The 23,055-nt window shown below is 45.5% G+C and overlaps 1 protein-coding gene across 2 annotated transcripts in view; it reads left to right on the top strand.

Annotated features, from left to right (window-relative positions):
* Nucleotides 1-211: 211 nt before the first annotated feature.
* Nucleotides 212-23,055, top strand: part of dipk1b (divergent protein kinase domain 1B) — a 96,123-nt gene continuing 73,279 nt past the window's right edge. For both annotated transcript variants that reach the window (XM_068011995.1, XM_068011994.1), the window contains exons 1-3: nucleotides 212-493; nucleotides 4,780-4,914; nucleotides 5,563-5,670. In XM_068011995.1, the coding sequence (XP_067868096.1) occupies nucleotides 386-493; nucleotides 4,780-4,914; nucleotides 5,563-5,670 (351 nt within the window). In that variant the 5' untranslated portion in view covers nucleotides 212-385. The remainder of the gene's footprint in view (nucleotides 494-4,779; nucleotides 4,915-5,562; nucleotides 5,671-23,055) is intronic.

Below are 23,055 nucleotides of genomic sequence, written 5' to 3'. Positions count from 1 at the left end.
AAGCAGCCCGGTGAGATTGAAATAAAGAGTGTTGGAAATACTCAGCATCTGTGGAGAGAGAAACAGTCACTCGCCTGAAACGTTAACTCTGTTTCTCTCCAGATGCTGCCTGACCTGCTGAGTATTTCCAGCACTTTCTGTTTCTATTTCAGATTTGCAGCATGTGCAGTATTTTGTTGCTGGGATTCCCTCCCCCTCCTGCCATTGCCCTGCAGGGTGGCAGGAACTGTCTGTCTGCCCATCGCAGCCTCTTACCGCCGGCACCGAGCCAAGCGGAACGGGATCGGCATCGGCAGCCGATGGCCTGCGGCTGAGCTGCTGATGCTACAATAGGGAGAAGCTGCATCCAGTCGGTTAAAGGGGTCCAGAGCGGCGGCTCCGGTTAATGGGGATGCTCTCGGTTTGTGGGGGTGAAGCGGCCGCTCGGAGGATGAGACGCGCCTGGAAGCTGCTGCATTTGCTCCTCTTGTGCCCGTTCTCCAGGGCTTTGCAGGTACTGGGGCTTCAAACCGGGAGAAGGCGCACCCGCAGCGCCGGTACCGGGAGCGGCCTCTCATCGGCCCAATGCAGCCTCTAAGCTCCAATAGGGAATTGATCAGGGGATGGGAGTCTGCAAATCTGTTAAGTTAAAGCTGTCACTCTGAATATGAGTCCAGAGTGTCAGTTTCATTCAGTATTCTCTATTTACACTGTGTACATTCAACCCTCTGTCCAACTCCTTCCCCAACAGGCTGACATTTCACACACTTATCAGCAGTCAGACCCCCCAGGGCCCCGAAACGGATTCATTGCTCGGCCGCTAATGATTCAATAGTTTAAATGCTCACTGTGGAGGCCCTGACGCTGATGTGGAATTATAGACAATATTAGCCCTTGTGCAAATGCATATGGTTATATAAAACACGAGACCAGAAGATTGTTGAACATTGCCTCAGTAGGTAGCACTCTGCTCTCTGGAGTGAGAACCCTAGAAACCATAGAAAAATTACAGCACAGAAGGAGGCCATTCAGCCCATCATATCTGTGCCAGCTGTAAAAACTAGCCGCCTAGTTTAATCCCACCTTCCAGCACTTGGTCCATAGCCTTGCCAGTTAGAGCATATGGAATGCTGTTTAGGCCACAGCTGGAGTACTGTGTACAGTTCTGGTCACCACACTATAGGAAGGATGTGATTGCACTGGAGAGGGTGCAGAGGGGATTCACCAGGATGTTGCCTGGGCTGGAGCATTTCAGCTACGACGACAGACTGGATAGGCGAGGGTTGTTTTCCTTAAAACAGAGAAGGCTGAGGGGGGACCTGATTGAGGCATACAAAATTATGAGGGGCGTTGATAGGGTCGATCGGAAGAAACTTTTTCCCTTAGCAGAGGTGTTAATAATCAGGGGGCATAGACTTAAGGTAAGGGGCAGGAGGTTTAGAGGGGATTTGAGGAAACATTTTTTCACCTAGAGGATGGTTGGAATCTGGAACACACTGCCTGAAGAGGTGGTAGAGGCAGGAACCCTCACAACATTTAAGTAGTATTTAGATGAGCACTTGAAACGCCACAGCATACAAGGCTACGGGCCAAGTGCTGGAAAATAGGATTAGAATAGATAGGCTTGATGGCCGGCGTGGACAGGGTGGGCCGAAGGGCCTGTTTCTGTGTTGTATAACTCTATGACTCTATGACTCCAGGTACCTTTTAAAAGAATTGAGGGTTTCTGCCTCCACCAGCATTCCTGGCAGTGAATTCCAGACACCCACCACCCTCTGGGTGAAAATATTTTTCCTCATGTTCCCTCGAATCCTTCCACCAATTACTTTAAATCTGTGCCCCTGGTAATTGACCTCTCTGCTAGGGGAAACAGGTCCTTCCTGTCTACTCTATTTAGGCCCCTCATAACTGTGTATATCTCAATTAAGTCACCCCTCAGCCTCCTCTGTTCTAAGGAAAACAACCCCAGCCTATCCAATCTTTCCTCATAGCTGCAACTTTCAAGCCCTGGCAACATTCTTGTATATCTCCTCTGTACTCTCTCCAGAGCAATTATGTCCTTTCTATAATGTGGTGACCAGAACTGTATGCAATACTCCAGCTGTGGCCTAACCAGCGTTTTATACAGTTACAAAATTACATCCCTGCTTTTGTATTCTATACCTCGGCCAATAAAGGAAAGCATTCTGTATGCCCTCTTCGCCACTCTATCTACCTGTCCTGCCACCTTCAGGGACCTGTGGACATACACTTCAAGGTCTTTCACTTCTTCTACCCCTCTCAATATCCTCCCGTTTATTATGTATTCCCATGCTTTATTTGCCCTTCCCAAATGCATTACCTCACACTTCTCTGGATTGAATTCCATTTGCCAGTTTTCCGCTCACTCAACCAAACCATTGATATCATTCTGGAGTCTACAGCTATCCTCTTCACTATCAATTATACGGCCAATTTTTCTGTCATCTGCAAATTTCCCAATCATGCCTCCCACATTTAAGTCCAAATCATTAATATATACCACAAACAGCAAGGGACCCAATACTGAGCCTTGTGGAACACCACTGGAAACCTTTTTCCATTCACAAAAACTCTGTTGACTACTATCCTTTGTTTCCTGTCACTGAGCCAATTTTGGATCCAACCCGTCACATTCCCCTGTATCCCATGGGCTTTCATTTTTCTGACCAGTCTGCCATGTGGGACCTTGTCAAATGCCTTACTAAAATCCATGTAAACCACATCCACTTCACTACCCTCATCAATCCTTCTTGTTACTTCCTCAAAAAACTCAATCAAGTTCGTAAGACAGGATCTTCTCTTAACAAATCCATGCTGACTATCCCTGATTAATCCGTGCCTTTCTAAGTGACAGTTGGTAGACAGAAACAGGCCCTTTGGCCCATCGTGTCTGAGCCGAACATCCAGCACCCAGCTATTCTAACCCCATATTCCTGCACTTGGCCCGTAGCCCTGTATGCTGTGGCGTTTCAAGGCTCATCTAAATATAGATGAAAGTTAAAGAACCAGAAGCACTAAGAGGAAACTATTTTTTACAGAGCAAGATTTTATGATCTGGAATGCGCTGCCTGAAAGCGTGGTGGAAGCAGATTCAGTAACAACTTTCAAAAAGGATAAATACCTGAAAAGGAAAAAAATTGCAAGGTTATGGGGGGAGAACAGGGAAGTGTGTCCAATTGGATATTTCTACCAAAGAGCCAGCACAGGCATGATGAGGCATTTGGCTGCTTCCTGTGCTATATCATTCTATGATTTTTAGTACAAATTTCAATTTAAATAGCAGTTTTCAAATCCCAAAAGTGATTCACAGCCAACACTGTAGTCACAATTGTAACGTGGTGAATAGAGCCAATTTGAACACAGCCAAGTCCCAGAAACAATAATCAAATAAATATTTCGATAATACTTTCATGGCTGAGAGAGTAATGTCGTCCGGGATACTCGGAGAACTGGAATATGCTGCCTGAAAGGGCAGTGGAAGCAGATTCAGTAACTTTCAAAAGCGAATTGAATCAGTACTTAAAAAGGAAACATTTGCAGGGCTATGGTGAAAGAGCAGGAGTAGTGGGACTAATTGGATAGTTCTTTCAAAGAACCAAATGGCCTTGTACAGTGCTGTACAATTCTATGATCCTGTGAACTCCCCTGCTCTTCTTCGAATCATTCCATGGGATCTTTTACATCTGGTGGAAAGGGTAGACGGGGCCTTGTTTAACTTGTCCACCAAAAGTCTCTCCGCTTGCCTGAATTATAGGCCAAGACTCTGGAGTAGATCTTCCACCTACAGCAAAAAGGAAAAGATACTCTAACTGTAACATAGTTGTGCTAATGTCCCATTAAACAACAAAAAGTCTTAATTGCTATTAAGTAAATACAAGGTGAGTTCACAGTTTAATTCTTGGTGAGGAAGGTTTGCAGGTTCAAAGGTTCTTGTAAATTTCAAAATCCTGCTCAGAAGAACGTGGATGAAATGCTTTATGTTTTTCTCCCTTTTTAAGAACAAAGTCAAGAGTAACATTGTATTAAACTCTGAATTTTGCCAGCCCAATAATATCGCTTTCCCCACAGGCTAACACAGAATGCATGGGCCAGGCCCCAGTTCAACACCAGGCAAAAGGTCATGGGTCGTGACCCCAGCCTACTTTTAGTTCTCTCATTTTACCTCCTCTTGTCCCCACAGTTCACTTCTGCCTTTTAACCATCTTCCATTCTCCAGTTTACAGCTCCTCGTCTCCATTTTCTGGGCTCTGACTGGGTTTTGCCTTTCTCCTGATCTGTCCTCTTTATAAATTTATCTGTGATAAATTTCTAGTTCTGATCCAAGTTATTTGCCAGTAACTCCACCCATCCCCACTGGACGTTTAAGAACATAAGAACTAGGAGCAGGAGTAGGCAAGTCAGCCCCTCGAGCCTGCTCCACCTTTCAATACGATCATGGCTGATCTCATCTTGGCCTCAACTCCACTTTCATGCTATAGACTTCTACCCCAGTTCTCACCTGTACCCAGTTCTGATGAAAGGTCACTGACCTGAAATGTTAACTCTGTTTCTCTCTCCACAGATGCTGCCAGACCTGCTGAGTATTTCCAGCACTTTCTGTTTTTATTTCAGATTTCTGGCATCCGAAGTATTTTGCTTTTATCGCCTGGTGTTTCCCTGGTTCGTGCCTCCGCATATTCGGGTCATCTCACTGGGATTAATCCAGGCTTCAGCACCGTCTGTGTAATGAGCTTTTGTTCATTGTATTTGCAACTAAAACTGTTTGTGTATTTTTCGTAGAAGCGTCTCCCTGGTGTTAAAGTGAAGTACCTGTTCTTGGGATGGTTAGGAATCCTGGTGGGCAGCTGGGCACTTTACATGCATTACTCATCCTACTCAGAATTGTGCCGAGGTCACATCTGCCAAATGATAATTGTAAGTACTAAGAATTTGGACATTCAGCCTTTTTCAATTAGTACGACCTCTGAGACTGAGGAATTAGCTCATTGGCCATCGTCGTCAATAATCAGATCATTTAATTTTTAAAAATCAATGTGAGTGAAATATTGGAAGCATAAGTAAAATTATTTTTAAAAATGGCCAGGATTCCTACTCTTGATTGATAACCAGTATGCTCTTTTGCAAAGTGTGATATGTCAATGTTACAGTCTGCTTCAGGACTATATAATAAATGTAATTTTACTTCACAAGTAAAAGTGAGCCATGAAAAAAAGTCATTACTAGAATTCTTTAATTTCACCTAACTTAACTGCAGATCTGAGCTTCCATCCCAGCCCTCTAATGTCAGAAATAGGACTGATTCTACAGGTGAATCTCCTGACTGATAAACTGCAGGAGAACAAGGCAGGAGGGAATATATCAACTTCAGAAACTAACCTCATCAGAAGAGAAACAGATCGGGTTTTAGTCCCTGAGCCCTGGCATTGTTAAGTTTAAGTTGTGAAGGGAATGGTTCATTCCCTTTGTAAAATAGGTCGAGAATCTAGAATATATCTTTTGTTGATCTAAGGAACAATTAATTATTTGACATACTGTAACCTGCAGAGTTTAATTTCTTTCCAGTGTGATCGCTATAAGAAAGGAATTATTTCTGGCTCTGCCTGCAAGGACCTGTGTGAGGAAAATACACTGCTGTTCCAACAATGTCTGTCGTCAAACCCCGTGCATCAGGTACTCAATTTGTTGATGAAGCCAAGATGAATGCTTGTAAAATGGTTCCCAGATTGCAGTTTATAGCTGTTAAGGTCTAGAGACAATGAGGCACATGTTTAAGTACCAACAAGGTAACTGGGCATCACACAGGCGATAAGCAACATTTGCCAAACGGACTACCAATTTAGCTTAAACTTGTGGAGTATAAAGATTAATTTAAGTGGGTCTTCATCACAGCTCAGAACTTTCTATAATCTAGGTTAGAGCTGTGAGGCTGCCCCTCTCCTAAAACAGTCATATAGTGAAAATGGGTGCCTGAATTTCTGGGCAATAGAGTCAAGTTTAGATGCAGCGAAGGTACAACGTCTTTGTGCAGAAGGTGGTGAACATGTGAACTAGAGAGCGAGGTCAGGAAAGCCTAGGAAATTATAAATTTCAAGAGAATGTTGTGACATTTTTTGGCCAATAGCAACTTGGGAGGGTGTGAGTTTTTTTATTTGTTCATGGGATGTGGGCGTTGCTGGCCAGGCCAGCATTTATTGCCGATCCCTAATTGCCCTTGAGAAGGTGGTGGTGAGTTACCTTCTTGAACCACTGCAGTTCCATCTGGTGTAGGTATACCCACAGTGCTGTTAGGGAGGGAGTTCCAGGATTTTGATCCAGCGACAGTGAAGGAACGGCGATATAGTTCCAAGTCAGGATGGTGTGTGACTGGGAGGGAAACCTACTGGTGGTGGTGTTCCCATGCATCTGCTGCCCTTGTTCTGGGTGGTAGAGGTCGCAGGTTTGGAAGGTGCTGTTGAAGGAGGCTTGGTGAGTTGCTGCAGTGCATCTTGTAGGTGTTCCACACTTGCTGCCACTGTGCATCAGTGGTGAAGGTGGTGGATGGGGTGCCAATCAAGTGGGCTGCTTTGTCCTGGATGGTATCGAGTTTCTTGAGTGTTGTTGGAGCTGTACCCATCCAGGCCAGTGGAGAGTATTCCATCACACTCCTGACTTGTGCCTTGTAGATGGTGGACAGGCTTTGGGGAGTCAGGAGGTGAGTTACTCACTACAGAATTCCGAGCCTGTGATCTGCCGTTTAGTCACAGTATTTATGTAGCCGGTCCATGTTGTGTTATTGGTTCTTAACATAAATGCACCAAACACTATGAGAATGATTGGTAAGCTAAACGAAGGGTTCTTTATCACATAACAGAATTACAGGAGAGCTCTTCAATACACATGCTACACAAGGGCGGTGCAGTGGTTAGCACCGCAGCCTCACAGCTCCAGGGACCCAGGTTCAGTTCTGGGTACTGCCTGTGCGGAGTTTGCAAGCTCTCCCTGTGACCGCGTGGGTTTTCGCCGGGTGCTCCGGTTTCCTCCCACAGCCAAAGACCTGCGGGTTGATAGGTAAATTGGCCATTGTAAATTGCCCCTAGTGTAGGTAGGTGGTAGGGAATATGGGATTACTGTAGGGTTAGTATAAATGGGTGGTTGTTGGTCGGCACAGACTCAGTGGGCCGAAGGGCCTGTTTCAATGCTGTATCTCTAAATAAATAAATACCTGCTGACGAAAATTGCTCCAACTACTGTATCACACGTGAGCTTGCATCATTTCCTGTGATGATGTATACTCAGCTATTTACATATTCAGTAGTATGTTAACTAGTATTGAAGCAGTTAAAACAATATCACAACATCCCCTTTCCTTTAATGGAAATTACATAAGTTACAAGCTATGTACATAATGAAATAGGATAATTGTGAACAGTATTTACACATGTATGGACTCTCACATTGATTATTCAAGTGTCTCTGAAATGCACAGGTGGTCCTGCTGACTTGACCTTATCTGGTAACAGTGAACTTTGCTGACATCTAGAATTGTCAATTCTTTTCTTTTGACTCAGTTGATGCTCTTGACATCCATCACATATCCTCACTGTTTGTTCTCTGTCGTTATTGTTCCCTGGCCAATAAACTGTCTCACGTGCAAGCCATCTTGATCTTTCACTGTCAATCTGACCTTGATGTAAATGGGTAAGGATATCTCGACAAAGTGCTTTTTGGTATAAATGTTTGTCTGCCCTTGAAAATGACTCCACTTGATTTCCATTATGCGTCACATACGGCCAAAAGGTTCTGAGGTCTGTGGGCACTTCTTGCATTGTATCTGGCCATTCACTGATGAGCTGCCATAATGCCCTGAGGACAGGATCTCTGGAAGTCTCTTCTTGGAGCTCTTTGCAATTTTGCCTGTTGAAATTGCATTAGGTCAATGTTACATACATCTTCTCGTTCCACATTTACTTAGTCTACTTGGACATCTAACAGTACATCTTCTGTTTTCTTAGGGTTGGGTAGCCTGCTCAATGTGTCAGATGTAACCATGAGGTTTCCAGGTTTATGTTGGACCTTAAATTTGTACCGCTGTACTTTAATTAGTAGTCTTTGGAGCTGAGGTGATGCAGTGGTGAGTGTTTTTGCCAAATTATTGCCAACGGCTTGTGATCAGTCTCAATAACAAAGCATGTGCCAAATAGGTATGTATGGAGTCTGGTGATACTGAACACCAATGCCAATGTTTCTTGTTCTACGTTTGAATAATTCGCCTGAGTGGGTGGTAACGTTTTAGAACCGAACACAATTGATTTACCTTCCTGTAACAGACATACTTCGATACCCTTTTGTGAAGCATCTACTTCGAGTGTAGTTTCTTTCCTTGTGTCAGTCATATTATTGCAAATATGTTTCAGCAGAAAAGTGACTGTTTTAATGTATCAAATGCGTGCTGATGATCTTAGTGCCACAAGAATGGCATTGCTTTCTTGAGAAATTCATGCAGTGATGATGCTTTCTCAGAGAAATTCGAGATATACGGTGCTAAAAAGTTAAACAGGCCCAAACACATCTGTAAATCTTCCTTGTTTTGAGAAGTAGGCATTAATTGTACATTGTTCCAGTGTCAGAACAAATTGAACCAAAAAAATTAATATGGCTCACGTTGATGGCACAGTTTTTGTTATTAAACACAAGACCTTGGCTTCCGGCTGTCTCCATTAGAGTGTGAAGATTCTTGTCTTGCTCTTCCTTGGTGCTTTCCATAACTGCTATGTCATCCGCAATGCAAACACAGCCAAGAACACTCTCGCTAATGTAATCCATATGCTGTTGGAACAGGTCTTGACTCACTGACAGAGCAAATGGTAACCGCAGAAAGCAATACCTACCAAATGATGTTCTGAAAGTTGTTCGTTCCTGTGAATCTTCAGAAAGGTCTGTTAAGAAGGCATATGGTGTGTTAGCTTTTATTTGTAGGGGGATCGAGTTTCGGAGCCACGAGGTCATGCTGCAGCTGTACAAAACTCTGGTGAGACTGCACCTGGAGTATTGCGTGCAGTTCTGGTCACCGCATTATAGGAAGGATGTGGAAGCTATGGAAAGGGTGCAGAGGAGATTTATTAGGGTGTTGCCTGATATGGAGGGAAGGTCTTACGAGGAAAGGCTGAGGGACTTGAGGTTGTTTTCGTTGGAGAGAAGGAGGAGGAGAGGTGACTTAATAGAGACATATAAGATAATCAGAGGGTTAGATAGGGTGAATAGTGAGAGTCTTTTTCCTCGGATGGTGATGGCAAACACGAGGGGACATAGCTTTAAGTTGAGGGGTGATAGATATAGGACAGATGTCAGAGGTAGTTTCTTTACTCAGAGAGTAGTAGGGGCGTGGAACGCCCTGCCTGCAACAGTAGTAGACTCGCCAACTTTAAGGGCATTTAATTGGTCATTGGATAGACATATGGATGAAAATGGAATAGTGTAGGTCAGATGGTTTCACAGGTCGGTGCAACATCGAGGGCCGAAGGGCCTGTACTGCGCTGTAATGTTCTAATTCTAATTCTAAAGGTGAATTGACCAGTATCCGTGTTTTGTGTCCAACTTGGAGAAAAACATGGCTTTAGCAAACCTTGGGTTGAGCTCTTCTAAAGTAGGAATCTTGTGAGGACATCTTTTGAGTGCTCGAATCAATCTTCTGGGATCTAGGCATACTCTAATTGTGCAATTTTTCTTAATTACAGTGGTTATAGAGCTACATCAATCAGTGTGTTGCTGAACACGGTGAATAATCCCCTATTGTTCCATCATGTCAAGCTCAGTATTTAGCTTGTCTTTTATGTGGACATTGCTCTTCCATGGTGGATCTATGGAGGCAACAGTGTCGTCTTTCAGCTGAAGAATGACGTCCCTATAAAACTGCCCCTGGTGTCAAATCTATCCGGGTATTTCTGTTGCTGATCTTGAATAGACCTCAGTAGGGTCACACTTGCCTTGATTATCTAGCTTTGGCACTTTACTGACCTTGTGAATTGTCATGATCCAGAATTCACTGCCTGCTGATAATCCTGCTACCGCTGGATCATTGGTGTCAATAACATAGAAGACATGTGGCGACCATGCAAAATTTCCATACCTGCACTTCATCATCAGTGCTCCCACGCAGTAGATTGGTGAAACGTTATATGTGGTGAGTCTACCTCTTGTGACTGTAACATAGACTCCCACTTCGCAAGGTATATGTCTTTGAGTATCTGCAGTGGTAAAATGTTGGCGTTTGCCCCAGTATCTATCTTCAGTTGCAGCTTGTGCATGCCACTTTTGTTAGGGCATATAATTTCAACTGGTGAAAGCTTCCAATTGTGTGACTGTCAAAGTATGGAAAGCTTGTTCACTTTTTGTGCCTTCTTTGCTGTCCACAGCATCTCTATTGACTGATCCCTTAACCTGATTTGCCAGTACACTTTAGATGGCTCTGCTTTCATGCCCTCATAATTGCCCTTATTTAAGTTTAAAATACTAGTCTTGGACCCACTCTTCTCTCCCTCAAACTGAATGTAAAATTCAACATATTATGATCGCTGCTACCTAGGGGCGCCTTCACTAGAACAAAGAACAAAGAACAGTACAGCACAGGAACAGGCCATTCGGCCCTCCAAGCCTGTGCCAATCTTGATGCCTGCCTAAACTAACACCTTCTGCACTTCCGGGGCCCGTATCCCTCTATTCCCTTCCTATTCATATATTTGTCAAGATGTCTCTTAAACGTCGCTATTGTACCTGCTTCCACCACCTCCCCTGGCAGCAAGTTCCTAAGCACTCACCATCCTCTGTGTAAAAAACTTGCCTCGCACATCCCCTCTAAACTTTGCCCCTTGCACCTTAAACCTATGTCCCCTAGTAACTGACTCTTCCACCCTGGGAAAAAGCTTCTGACTATCCACTCTGTCCATGCCGCTCATAACTTTGTAAACCTCTATCATGTCGCCCCTCCACCTCCGTCGTTCCAGTGAAAACAATCCGGGTTTTTCCAACCTCTCCTCATAGCTAATGCCCTCCAGACCAGGCAACATCCTGGTCAACCTCCTCTGTACCCTCTCCAAAGCCTCCACGTCCTTCTGGTAGTGTGGCGACCAGAATTGCACGCAATATTCTAAGTGTGGCCTAACTAAGGTTCTGTACACTATGAGGTCATTAATTATTCCTATCTCGTTACACAATACCAAGTCTAGTATAGCCTGCTCTCTGGTTGGCCCCAGAATGTATTGTTCCATTCTTTGTACTCCTCATCTAGGCTACCTCTGCCCATCTGATTTTTCCAGTCTATATGTAGGTTAATTCCCCCTAATTATCACTGTACCTTTCTGACAAGCTGCCATTATTTCTTCCTTTATACCCTGGCCCAAAGGGTGGTTAATGTTAGGTGGCCTGTACACCACTCCCACAAGTGAATTCTTGCCTTTATGATTTCTCATCTCTACCCAAACGTCTTCTACATCCTGGTCTCCTGAACGCAGGTCATCCCTCTCTATTGCACTAGTACCATCATTAATTAACAAAGTAGATAGGGAGAAACTGTACCCACTCGTGAAATCGAGAACCAGAGGGCACAGATTTAAAGTAATTGGTAAAAGAAGCAAAAGCCACATGAGGAAAAAGTTTTTCACGCAGGTTCAGTGAGTGTTTAGGATCTGGAATGCACTGTCTGAGAGTGTGATGGAGGCAGGTTCAGTGAGTGTTTAGGATCTGGAATGCACTGTCTGAGAGTGTCATGGAGGCAGGTTCAGTGTGTGTTTAGGATCTGGAATGCACTGTCTGAGAATGCGGTGGAGGCAGGTTCAGTGAGTGTTTAGGATCTGGAATGCACTGTCTGAGAATGCGGTGGAGGCAGGTTCAGTGAGTGTTTAGGATCTGGAATGCACTGTCTGAGAGTGTGGTGGAGGCAGGTTCAGTGAGTGTTTAGGATCTGGAATGCATTGTCTGAGAGTGTGGTGGAGGCAGGTTCAAATGAAGCATTCAAAACGGAATTAGACTTGCAGGTGATAGGTAAATTAGCCATTGTAAATTGCCCCTAGTGTAGGTAGGTGGTAGGGAATATGGGATTACTGTAGGGTTAGTATAAATGGGTGGTTGTTGGTCGGCACAGACTTGGTGGGCCGCAGGGCCTATTTCAGTGCTGTATCTCTAAATAAAAAAATAAATAAATAAAATAAAAAGGAAGAAGGTGCAGGGTTATGAGGAGAAGGTGGGGGAATGCGTGAATTGCTCATTCGGGAGAGCCATTGCAGACTCGGTGGGCCGAATGGCCCCCTTCTGTGCTGAAACAATTCTCTGATTCTGGTACTTGGTGAACTTTTTTTTCATTCTTGCCACTAGGCAGCGTCTGCTTTTTTTGTTGAGCTGTGACATCTGACCGCTTCTTTGCTCCCAGATTTTCTACACAGTATTTCCCAGTGTCCCTTGAGACCATACGCCTTGCAGGTATCTCTGAATGTAGGACAGTTATGTGGCTGATGCATTAGACTGCATTTGCCACACCCTTTCGATGTGCCTTGACTACCTCACCGATGGTTGTTGCTGCTCCAAGCGCCTGTACATATTGCCTGCTTGCAGCTATGACTCTGTATTTTCTGCCATCTTTGAGGAGACTGTCGATGTCATATCCTTTTTTCTTATCAAACAGATCTTTTTGAAATGCCTTGATTGGAGTTGATGTAATTACAGGCTCCATTATCCTCTCGGAGAGTTCTGCGTCTGAGAAATCACAATCTTTGCCTTTTTCTCGACATCTACTGATGAACTGATCAATAGTTTCTTTGGGCTGTTGTCTGTAGGTCATCAGTTCGAGTCGATGGATCCAGCGTTGTCCAGAGTTTAGATGGCTCTTTCTGCTCTGCTTCTGACAGTCCAGAAGTGTTGATGCGATGGAGACCTTCATTGCCAATTGCTATCTTTATTTTTATTGCTTGTCTGTTGGGTTCTATGCCTGCAAGATCTAAAAAGCATAACTCCATACGTTGGAATTCATGAAGGACATCCGGAACCTGCCAATTCATAGCTGAGTATTTTGTTGCCATGGTGTTAAAACTTCTTGCTGCCAAGAATACTTTTGCCAGATCTTTCCCCTTAAATTATTTTCTTTTTAATAGCTTTCCTTCAAGGAAGAAACAATGCAGGTCTATTGTGCCTGCAGCACTGGACCTCTGCCAGGCCCTGAGTTTTGTGGCTGCAGCACTGGACCTCTGCCAGGCCCTGAGTTTTGTGGCTGCAGCACTGGACCTCTGCCAGGCCCTGAGTTTTGTGGCTGCAGCACTGGACCTCTGCCAGGCCCTGAGTTTTGTGGCTGCAGCACTGGACCTCTGCCAGGCCCTGAGTTTTGTGGCTGCAGCACTGGACCTCTGCCAGGCCCTGAGTTTTGTGGCTGCAGCACTGGACCTCTGCCAGGCCCTGAGTTTTGTGGCTGCAGCACTGGACCTCTGCCAGGCCCTGAGTTTTGTGGCTGCAGCACTGGACCTCTGCCAGGCCCTGAGTTTTGTGGCTGCAGCACTGGACCTCTGCCAGGCCCTGAGTTTTGTGGCTGCAGCACTGGACCTCTGCCAGGCCCTGAGTTTTGTGGCTGCAGCACTGGACCTCTGCCGGGCCCTGAGTTTTGTGGCTGCAGCACTGGACCTCTGCCATATCCTGAGTTTTGTGGCTGCAGCACTGGACCTCTGCCACGTCCTGAGTTTTGTGGCTGCAGCACTGGACCTCTGCCACGTCCTGAGTTTTGTGGCTGCAGCACTGGATCTCTGCCAGGCCCTGAGTTTTGTGGCTGCAGCACTGGACCTCTGCCAGGCCCTGAGTTTTGTGGCTGCAGCACTGGACCTCTGCCAGGCCCTGAGTTTTGTGGCTGCAGCACTGGACCTCTGCCACACCCTGAGTTTTGTGGCTGCAGCACTGGACCTCTGCCAGGCCCTGAGTTTAGTGGATGCAGCACTGGACCTCTGCCACGCCCTGAGTTTTGTGGATGCAGCACTGGACCTCTGCCAGGCCCTGAGTTTTGTGGCTGCAGCACTGGACCTCTGCCAGGCCCTGAGTTTTGTGGCTGCAGCACTGGACCTCTGCCAGGCCCTGAGTTTTGTGGCTGCAGCACTGGACCTCTGCCACGTCCTGAGTTTTGTGGCTGCAGCACTGGACCTCTGCCACGTCCTGAGTTTTGTGGCTGCAGCACTGGACCTCTGCCACGTCCTGAGTTTTGTGGCTGCAGCACTGGACCTCTGCCAGGCCCTGAGTTTTGTGGCTGCAGCACTGGACCTCTGCCAGGCCCTGACTTTTGTGGCTGCAGCACTGGACCTCTGCCAGGCCCTGAGTTTTGTGGCTGCAGCACTGGACCTCTGCCAGGCCCTGAGTTTTGTGGCTGCAGCACTGGACCTCTGCCACGTCCTGAGTTTTGTGGCTGCAGCACTGGACCTCTGCCACGTCCTGAGTTTTGTGGCTGCAGCACTGGACCTCTGCCACGTCCTGAGTTTTGTGGCTGCAGCACTGGACCTCTGCCAGGCCCTGAGTTTTGTGGCTGCAGCACTGGACCTCTGCCAGGCCCTGAGTTTTGTGGCTGCAGCACTGGACCTCTGCCAGGCCCTGAGTTTTGTGGATGCAGCACTGGACCTCTGCCAGGCCCTGAGTTTTGTGGCTGCAGCACTGGACCTCTGCCACGTCCTGAGTTTTGTGGATGCAGCACTGGACCTCTGCCACGTCCTGAGTTTTGTGGCTGCAGCACTGGACCTCTGCCAGGCCCTGAGTTTTGTGGCTGCAGCACTGGACCTCTGCCAGGCCCTGAGTTTAGTGGATGCAGCACTGGACCTCTGCCACACCCTGAGTTTTGTGGATGCAGCACTGGACCTCTGCCGGGCCCTGAGTTTTGTGGCTGCAGCACTGGACCTCTGCCACACCCTGAGTTTTGTGGCTGCAGCATCGGCTTTCAGCCTCTGCATGGGGAGACTCCGCCCATGGAGCGCTTTTTGGCACGAAAACCATGACGCTTATTGGCGGTGCAGTCTCATAGCCTCGATTTGAATCGACTCTTTTTTTCCTCTTTTGAGTCCAATTCCACCTGAACATTGCCTTTCTTGCCAACTACCATTCGAATAAACTATTCCTTTCGTCTGTTCAATCTCTTGGAGTACCAATTCTCAAGGGTGGTTTTCGAATCTGGCCCTATGTTGCGCTATCGCTGCTTCTTCCAGCTACCTTCCATGTTGTCCCAGGCTTTTATGACTTTCCACGGGAGAAGACATTGTCCATGATGTTGCCCATGATGTTGTGCTTGTGATCACAGTCACTGCGTCGAACACCGCTGCTAACTCATTGTGAACTTCTGCATCGCTGCCACTGTATTGTGTTATTGGTTCTTAACACAAACGTACCAAGTGTTGAGAATGATTGGTAAGCTAAATGAAGGGTTCTATACTACAGAGTAACAGAATCACAGGAGAGCTCTTCAATGCACGTGCTACCTCCTGACTAACCCTGCTCCAGTTACTGTATCACATGCTAGCTAGCATCACTTCCTGTGATGATGTATACTAAACTATGTAAAGATTCAGTAGTATGTTAATGAGTTTTAAAGCAGTTAAAGAAATATCCCAACAGTCCACTTATTTTTCTGGTCAATGGTAGCCCCCAGGATATTAATAGTGGGGGATTCAGCGATGGTAATGCCATTGAACATCAGGGGAGATGGTTAGATTCTCTCTTGTTGGAGATGGTCATTGCCTGGCACTTGTGTGGCGTGAATGTTACTTGCCACTTATCAGCCCAAGCCTGGATATTGTCCAGGTCTTGCTGCATTTCTACATGGACTGCTTCAGTATCTGAGGAGTCACGAATGGTGCTGAACATTGTGCAATCATCAGCAAACATCCCCACTTCTGACCTTATGATGGACGGAAGATCATTGATGAAGCAGCTGAAGATGGTTGGGTCTAGGACACTACCCTGAGGAACTCCTACAGTAATGTGCTGGGGCCTCCAATAACCACAACCATCTTCCTTTGTACTAGGTGTGACTCCAACCAATGGAGCGTTTACCCCCTGATTCCCACTGGCTTCAATTTTGCTAGGGCTCCTTGATGCCACACTCGGTCAAATGCTGCCTTGAAGTCAAGTGCAGTCACTCTCACCTCACCTCTGGAATTCAGCTTTTTTGTCCATGTTTGGATCAAAGCTGTAATGTGGTCAGGAGCTGAGTGGCCCTGGCGGAACCCAAACTGAGCATCACTGAGCAGGTTATTGCTGAGTAAGTGCCGCTTGATAGCACTGTCAATTACATCTTCCATCACTTTGCTGATGAATGAAGGTAGGCTGATGGGGTGGTAATTGTCCAGTTTGGATTTGTCCTGCTTTTTGTGGACAGGACATACCTGGTGTTATGACCTCAGTGAGACAGTTAACGTTAAAACACAAAATATGAAGTCCCCAGACCAATTTAAAGATTTATACAACAGGATTTCATGTTTTAAGACTGTTATGGACAGATTGTAAGTAGTGTGGGTGGCTTCCACTTTACACCTTCCAACTGACCATAGATAGTGGTTTGTTAAAATGGTGTGTTAGTCGCTGAGTGTTTTTAGGGTCAAATAAGCAGAGAAACGACATGTTTTCTTGTTGGTTTAAAAAAAAGACATCTATTTATTTTTTTAACAATGTTAGCAATGGTTGCAACCTCCCCCCACCCACATTCATATACACGTGCATACACAAGAATAGATAGAGAGGAAAGGGTAGGATGCAATTCAGTTCCAAATTACTGTACAGAGTCCGTTTCTTAAAGAACCCTCGGAGTTTCTTTCGGCAGGAAATTTTATAATGGTTTTGCAAGTCTGAATGTTCCATGTCTTGGAGTTGCTGAAGTGTTATAGTCTTCTGTGGTTGAAATTCAGCCCAGAGCTGGTGGGGTGGATCTGGTTTACTTTCACTGATGGAAAGTCTCAAAGTCACCGTGCAATTTCTCTGCTGCATTGATTGTTCAAGTTGTTATTCAGCAGGGTACTTCTGCTCAGGGGGACTGTATCTCACAGAATCTGGCTAGAACTGGCTTTCTATGCTCTTTTGTTGATTCCCCCCACTCTCTCCAGAGGGTTACCTTTTAAGATAAAAAATCTATCACATTTGAGTGTCTGTCAGGTGACAAAGGGCCCTCTCAGCTGGTGTGACCACACAATGGTCCAGGGTATGGAAACCATTGCTATCTGCTGGCTTCTTGATGGGGACCATTCTGTTACAGTGGTGCTACTTCACACCTATTCATCTTGGTTTGACCTGTAGAGTCGGTCTGTCTACAGCAATTTTGTTAGTTTATTCCTATAGTTAGGAGTCATCAATATGTAATGGGCTCCTTTCAATTTCAATGGGTTCTCCCCAGAGTTAATTCAGATGAAGGTAACGCGTTTCAGCCTCAACAGATTGATGTGTTTATTGACCATTGACAGGAGTGTTCACCTGATTTCTACACCATTTTGTCTGTGGTACAAATGTCCCCATTTTCTTGTTCAGTTCAACAGTTGACTTTCATTTCATAATTCCTCCAGTTCATTGTTTATTTCAGTATGGTTCCTTCTGAGCATGACAACACTTTAATTATAAAAACTAATCTAAAAATCACCATTAACTAAACAGTACTTTGTAAGTAGCTAATACTCCAAAATACAGAGAAAGGTACTTTCTTCACTTATTAAAACACTTAAAAACCTCACACAACATTTATACATTACACAATCCTCCTTGAAGTGAAATCTTTGCAGCTACAACTCCCAAACTCCTCCCAGCTGCAATGGGTTTAATCTCCCACACCTCAATCTCAAAATAAGAGCAAAATGCTCCAGATGCTGGAACTCTGAAATAAAAACAGAAAGTGCTGGAAATACTCAGCAGGTCTGGCAGCATCTGTGTGGAAAGAAACAGAGTTAATGTTTCAGGTCAGTGACCCTTCATCAGAACTGGCAAAAGTTAGAAATGTAACAGTCTTTGAGCAAGTGAAAGGGAGGAGTGGAGGGAAAGAAGAACAAGAAGGAAGGACTGTGATAGGACGGAGGGGTTGGGGGGAGATTAAATGACAGAGATGTCATGGAACAGAAAGCAACTGGAGTGCTACATAGTTGTAGCAAAAGACAAAGCCTGAGTCTAGAGAGAGTGTTAATGGCAGAATAATGAACAGCTCTGTGTGAAAGCAAAAACATGAAAAATAATATATATAAAAAATAAATAAACAACAAATAATGGGGCTCATGGTCTGAAATTATTGAACTGAATATTGAATCCAGAAGGCTCCATTGAGTGCCTAATGGGAAGATGAGGTGCTGTTCCTCGAGCTTACATTGATGTTCACTGGAACACTAGAGCAGGCTGAGGACAGAAATGTGGAAATGAGAACAAGGTGGTGAATTAAAGTGGCAAGCAACCGGAAGATCGAGATCATGCTTGCGGACTGAGCAAAGGTGTTCTGCAGAGCGGTCACCCAATCTGCATTCAAAGTCCCCAATATAGAGGAAATGGTACCGTGAGCAGCAAGACAGTATACTAAATTGAAAGAAGTTGTTACGAGCAGGTGAGAAAGGTGTCTAGGGCTCTGTTACTATCTTCACCTGGTCTTATGGTAACAGGGTTTAATTTTAAACACACTGTTTTGAGCTCCCCCTTTGTGAATTCTTGTTCACAACTTTCCAATTATAAGGCAAAGAAATGAGCACAAACAGGTTTTATTTGGTTTAAAGAAGAAAGATGAAATTTATTTAATCTTGAACTTAAACTCTAATACGGTTAAAGTCTACAGATGCACGACTCGTCCAGGCTAGCATGCACACGCGATGCACACATGCAAATAGGGACAGAAAGGAGCAGAAGAAAAGATAAGCAGAACTGTTTGTGGCAATCTCTTGTTACCGTACTTCGAGTTTGCTGTAGTCCTTGATTGAAGATATGGTCTTGCATTTCGTTGGGGCCCAGTGTTCTTTTTAAACCTTGTTCATGTAGGAGACTTTTTCTCTCTTTGAGCTTACATGTCTTCAGTGGTTTCCAAAGCTGGTGAGAGTGAGATGATGGCAGACAAGAGAGAGGTTTTATCAAACCAGGAGCCAGGAGCTTTCTCAGTTCGAATCCTTTGTTGGAAGTTCAAATCTCAACAACCAGCTAGTCATGTGACTAAAACTGGTCTAGCCACTTCTTCTGTGTATTGGGGAAGCAACAACTGGGTTCCTTTTGTTCCAACACTGCTAGTACTATGCAAATGTCTTTCCAGTCAGGGGCTGGCAATTTTAAGTTTTAATGTGCATGTGACAAAATAATGTATGCCTCAGTCTTGGCAGTGGAGGGGTTTGCCTGATTTGAAGAAAAATGGCGCATTTCATTACAGAGTTTGAGAAAAATATAAGATACAAAAAGATAAACCATGTAATTCTCTCATTCATTTCCCTTCATTCACCAATCTTAAAGCTCATTAAAATGGTTATTTGCCTGCAGTGCCAATGCAGTCTCCACTGGGGGACCTGACCTACTACACATTCAGGGACACTGCAGGGGACTGTCTCCTGCCACTGCCCTGTCTCTCTGATCTCCTGTGGTCTTTCTTTCACTACTGGGGGAGCTACCACCTTCACCCCGGCCAGATCATTACCTGGGAGCAGGTAACCCCATCCACAGGCAAACTAGGGACAATCCGTACAGTCACCGAAACTAGGTTGCACTCCAGGTGTACAGGTACAGGCATACACTGCCCTCCAATACCATTCACTGCCATTTTGGTGTTCACTGCACTCTCTGGGGGAAAGGTCAGGCCTTTTCCCAGTAAAAGGGATCAAGTGGCCCGTGTGTCCCTGAGAATTACTATGGGCTTGCTTGCCCCACTCGAGGGATATGGGGTTACTTTCCCTTCAAATACAAAACCCTGATAACCTTCAAGAATTCTATTAACTTTTCCTGCACTGGCCGTAGTAAGCTTCCTGGGTTGCAGTTAAAGCCACAGCTTGTTCTATGTTTTTCATCAGGGTCCTGTCTGCACTGAGCGGGTGTGCCCTGATTAACCCTACTGGTTTCCCCTTTCATTTCCAGCAGTCAGCATTTAAATGCCCTGCCTTATTACAATGGAAGCTCACAGGTCTCTGGGTCTCACTCTTGCTCACAGCACCTTCCTTTTTGGCTGGAGGAGGCTACCCCTGTGTCTCCTGCTTTCCTTTCTCTTCCAGGACTGCCTGGGTGGATATCACCTTCCCACCCTTTGTCGTTTTCGGATTTGTGGGAGTGATCAGGAAAGGTTTTCCCCGGGGAAACCGACTTATAAATTAAAGCAAATTCGTCGGCCAGAACGGCTGCTTGCCGGGCTCTCTGAACCCGCTGCTCCTCTACATGAGTTTTTATTGAGAATGGGAGAGAGTTTTTAAATTCCTCTAACAGGATTACTTCTCTGAGAGTCTCATAGCTCAGCTGGATTTTTAAAACTCTCAGCCACTGGCCAAAATCCAGCTGCTTACTTCTTTCAAACTCCAGATAAGTTTGATAGGTTGCTTTTTGAGGGTTTTAAACTTTAGGTGGTAGGCTTCGGGTACTAATTCATATGCCCCGAGGATAGCATTTTTGGTCAATTCATAATTTGATGAACTCTCATTTGGCAGCAAGGAATAAACCTCATGGTTTTTTCCAGTTAGTTTGCTTTGCAATAAAAGAGACCAGGTCTCAGCTGGCCATTTTAGCTGCCTTGCCAGTTTCTCGAAAGACACGAAAAACACTTCCACCTCCTCCTCATTGAATTTTGGAATTAGTTGGGCGAGTTTTAGCAATTTTGTACCCAGCCCTGAATTATGTTCCTCCATATTGGCCATGCTTTCACTAGGGTTACTCTGTCGCCCCCTAGTTAACTCAAGCTGCTTCAGCTCTCTTGCTTCAGATTCTTTCTGGAATATTCTTGCTCTCTCTCTTTCTCTCATTCCTTCCCTGTCTTTCATTTTCTTCACGTTCGCTTTGGAAGGCTCTCTCTTTCCCCCTCTCCTGCCCCTCTCTCTCTCTTTCTCTTTCCCTGTCTTATAATTCGAGTCACTTTTGTTCCAGTTGTATCTTTGCTAGCAATACCCTGTCTGGGTCTGCTTCTAACACTGCTTCTGCTTCTTCGAATTCAAGGGAAAAATGGTTGGCCACTAGCCTTAGGAGTTCAGACTTCCTAGCCTTGCCATGTACAGTGATCCCACACTGCTCAGCCATTTTCCTCAACTCCTCCATAGACAGTGCTTTTTACTTAGGCTCTGTTTGTTGACAACAAAACCACTAGATGGCGCAGTACTTGCATATGCGCAAATGCAGCCTCATCCACTGAAACGTCACTAGTTGTAGATCGATGTAGCAAACTAACCTTACTTTAAGTTGGATGGAAGCCAGTAATATGCTATGTAGTTATAGGATACTAACTGTAATCCTCAGATCCATTTACTATTCCAGTAATCCTATTAAATACGAAAGGAATTTTATGATTGAATTTCCATTGGAAGATAGCGAATTGGCACCCTGATCGATGGAAAAGAAAATCGTGCGGAGTATAAAATTTGCTGCCAATTCGTTATGTGATTTGTTTATATGACTGACCAGGACTGATTTCACCTGAACGCAGCTACTAGCTCCCACTCCACTGGCCGCTTCTTCCCCCCCCACCCCCCCCCCCACCTCGGCTACTAGCTTTCTCCCCCTCCTCCCTACTGGCCACTGCGCCCACGCTAGCATGCACACACGATACACACATGCAAATAGGGAAAGAAAAGAGCAGAAGAAAAGTTAAGTAGCACAGTTTGAGGCAATCTCTTGTTCCTGTGCTTTGAGTTTGCTGTAGTCCTTGATTGATGATATGGTCTTGTGTTTCGTTGGGGCCCAGTGTTCCTTTTCAACCCTGTTCACGTAGGAGACTTTTTCTCTCTTTGGGTTTACATGTCTTCAATGGTTTCCGAAGCTGGTGAGAGCGAGATAAGGGCAGACAGGAGAGAGGTTTTATCAAACTAGGAGCCAGGAGCTTTCTCAGTTCAAATCCTTTGTTGGAAGTTCAAATCTCAACAGCCAGCTAGTCATGTGACTAAAACTGGTCTGACCACTTCTTCTGTGTATTGGGGAGGCAATGACTGGGTCTCCATTGTTCCAACACTGTCTGTTACTATTCAAATGTCCTTCCAGTCAGGGGCTGGCAATTTTAGGTTTTAATGTTCATGTGGTGAAATCATGTGTGCCTCAGTCTTGGCAGGTGGGGGGTTTGCCTTACAAAGTATAAGTAAATCGCTGCTTCACCTGGTAGGAATGTTTGGGCCTTGGATGGTGAGGAGAGAGAAGGTAAAACGGCAGGTTGCATGGGAAGGTGCTGTGGGAAAGGGAAGAGCTGTTGGGGGTGATGGAAGAGTGCTCCAGGGTGTTGCGGAGGGAACGATTCCTTTGGAATGCTGACAAGAGAGGGGAAGGGAAGATGTGTTTAGTGGTGGCATCACGCTGGAGTTGGCGGAAATGGTGGAGGCTGATCCTTTGGATGTGGATGCTGGTGGGGTGGAAAGTGAGGACAAGGGGAACCCTGTTGCAGTTCTGGGAGGGAGGAGAAGGGGTGAAGGCAGAAGTGCGGGAAATGGGTTGGACACAGTTGAGGCCCTGTCAACCACAGTGCGGGGGGTGGGGGGGTATTCCTCAGGTGAGGAAGAAGAAGACATATCAGAGGTGCTGTGGTGGAAGGTTGCATCATCAGAGCAGATGCGTTGGAGAAACTGGGAGAATGGAATGGAGTCCATACAGGAGGCAGAGTGTGAGGAAGAGTATTCGAGGTAGCCGTGGGAGTCAGTGGGCTTATAATAATACTAATGGACAGCCTATCCCCAGAGATGGAGACAGAGAAGTCGAGGAAGGGAAGGGAAGTGTTGGAGATGGACCATGTAAAGGTGAGAGAAGGGTGGAAATTGGAAGCAAAGTTGATAAAGTTTTCCAGTTCGGGGCAAGAGCAGGAAACGGCACCGATACAGTCATCAATGTACCCGAAAAAGAGTTGAGGGAGGGGGCCTGAGTAGGACTGGAACAAGGAATGTTCGACATATCCCACTGTTGCCT

Source organism: Heterodontus francisci, chromosome 32, assembly GCF_036365525.1.
Source record: "Heterodontus francisci isolate sHetFra1 chromosome 32, sHetFra1.hap1, whole genome shotgun sequence".
NCBI classification, from domain to species: Eukaryota; Metazoa; Chordata; class Chondrichthyes; order Heterodontiformes; family Heterodontidae; genus Heterodontus; species Heterodontus francisci.
This window is presented reverse-complemented; position numbering and strand designations above follow the sequence as displayed.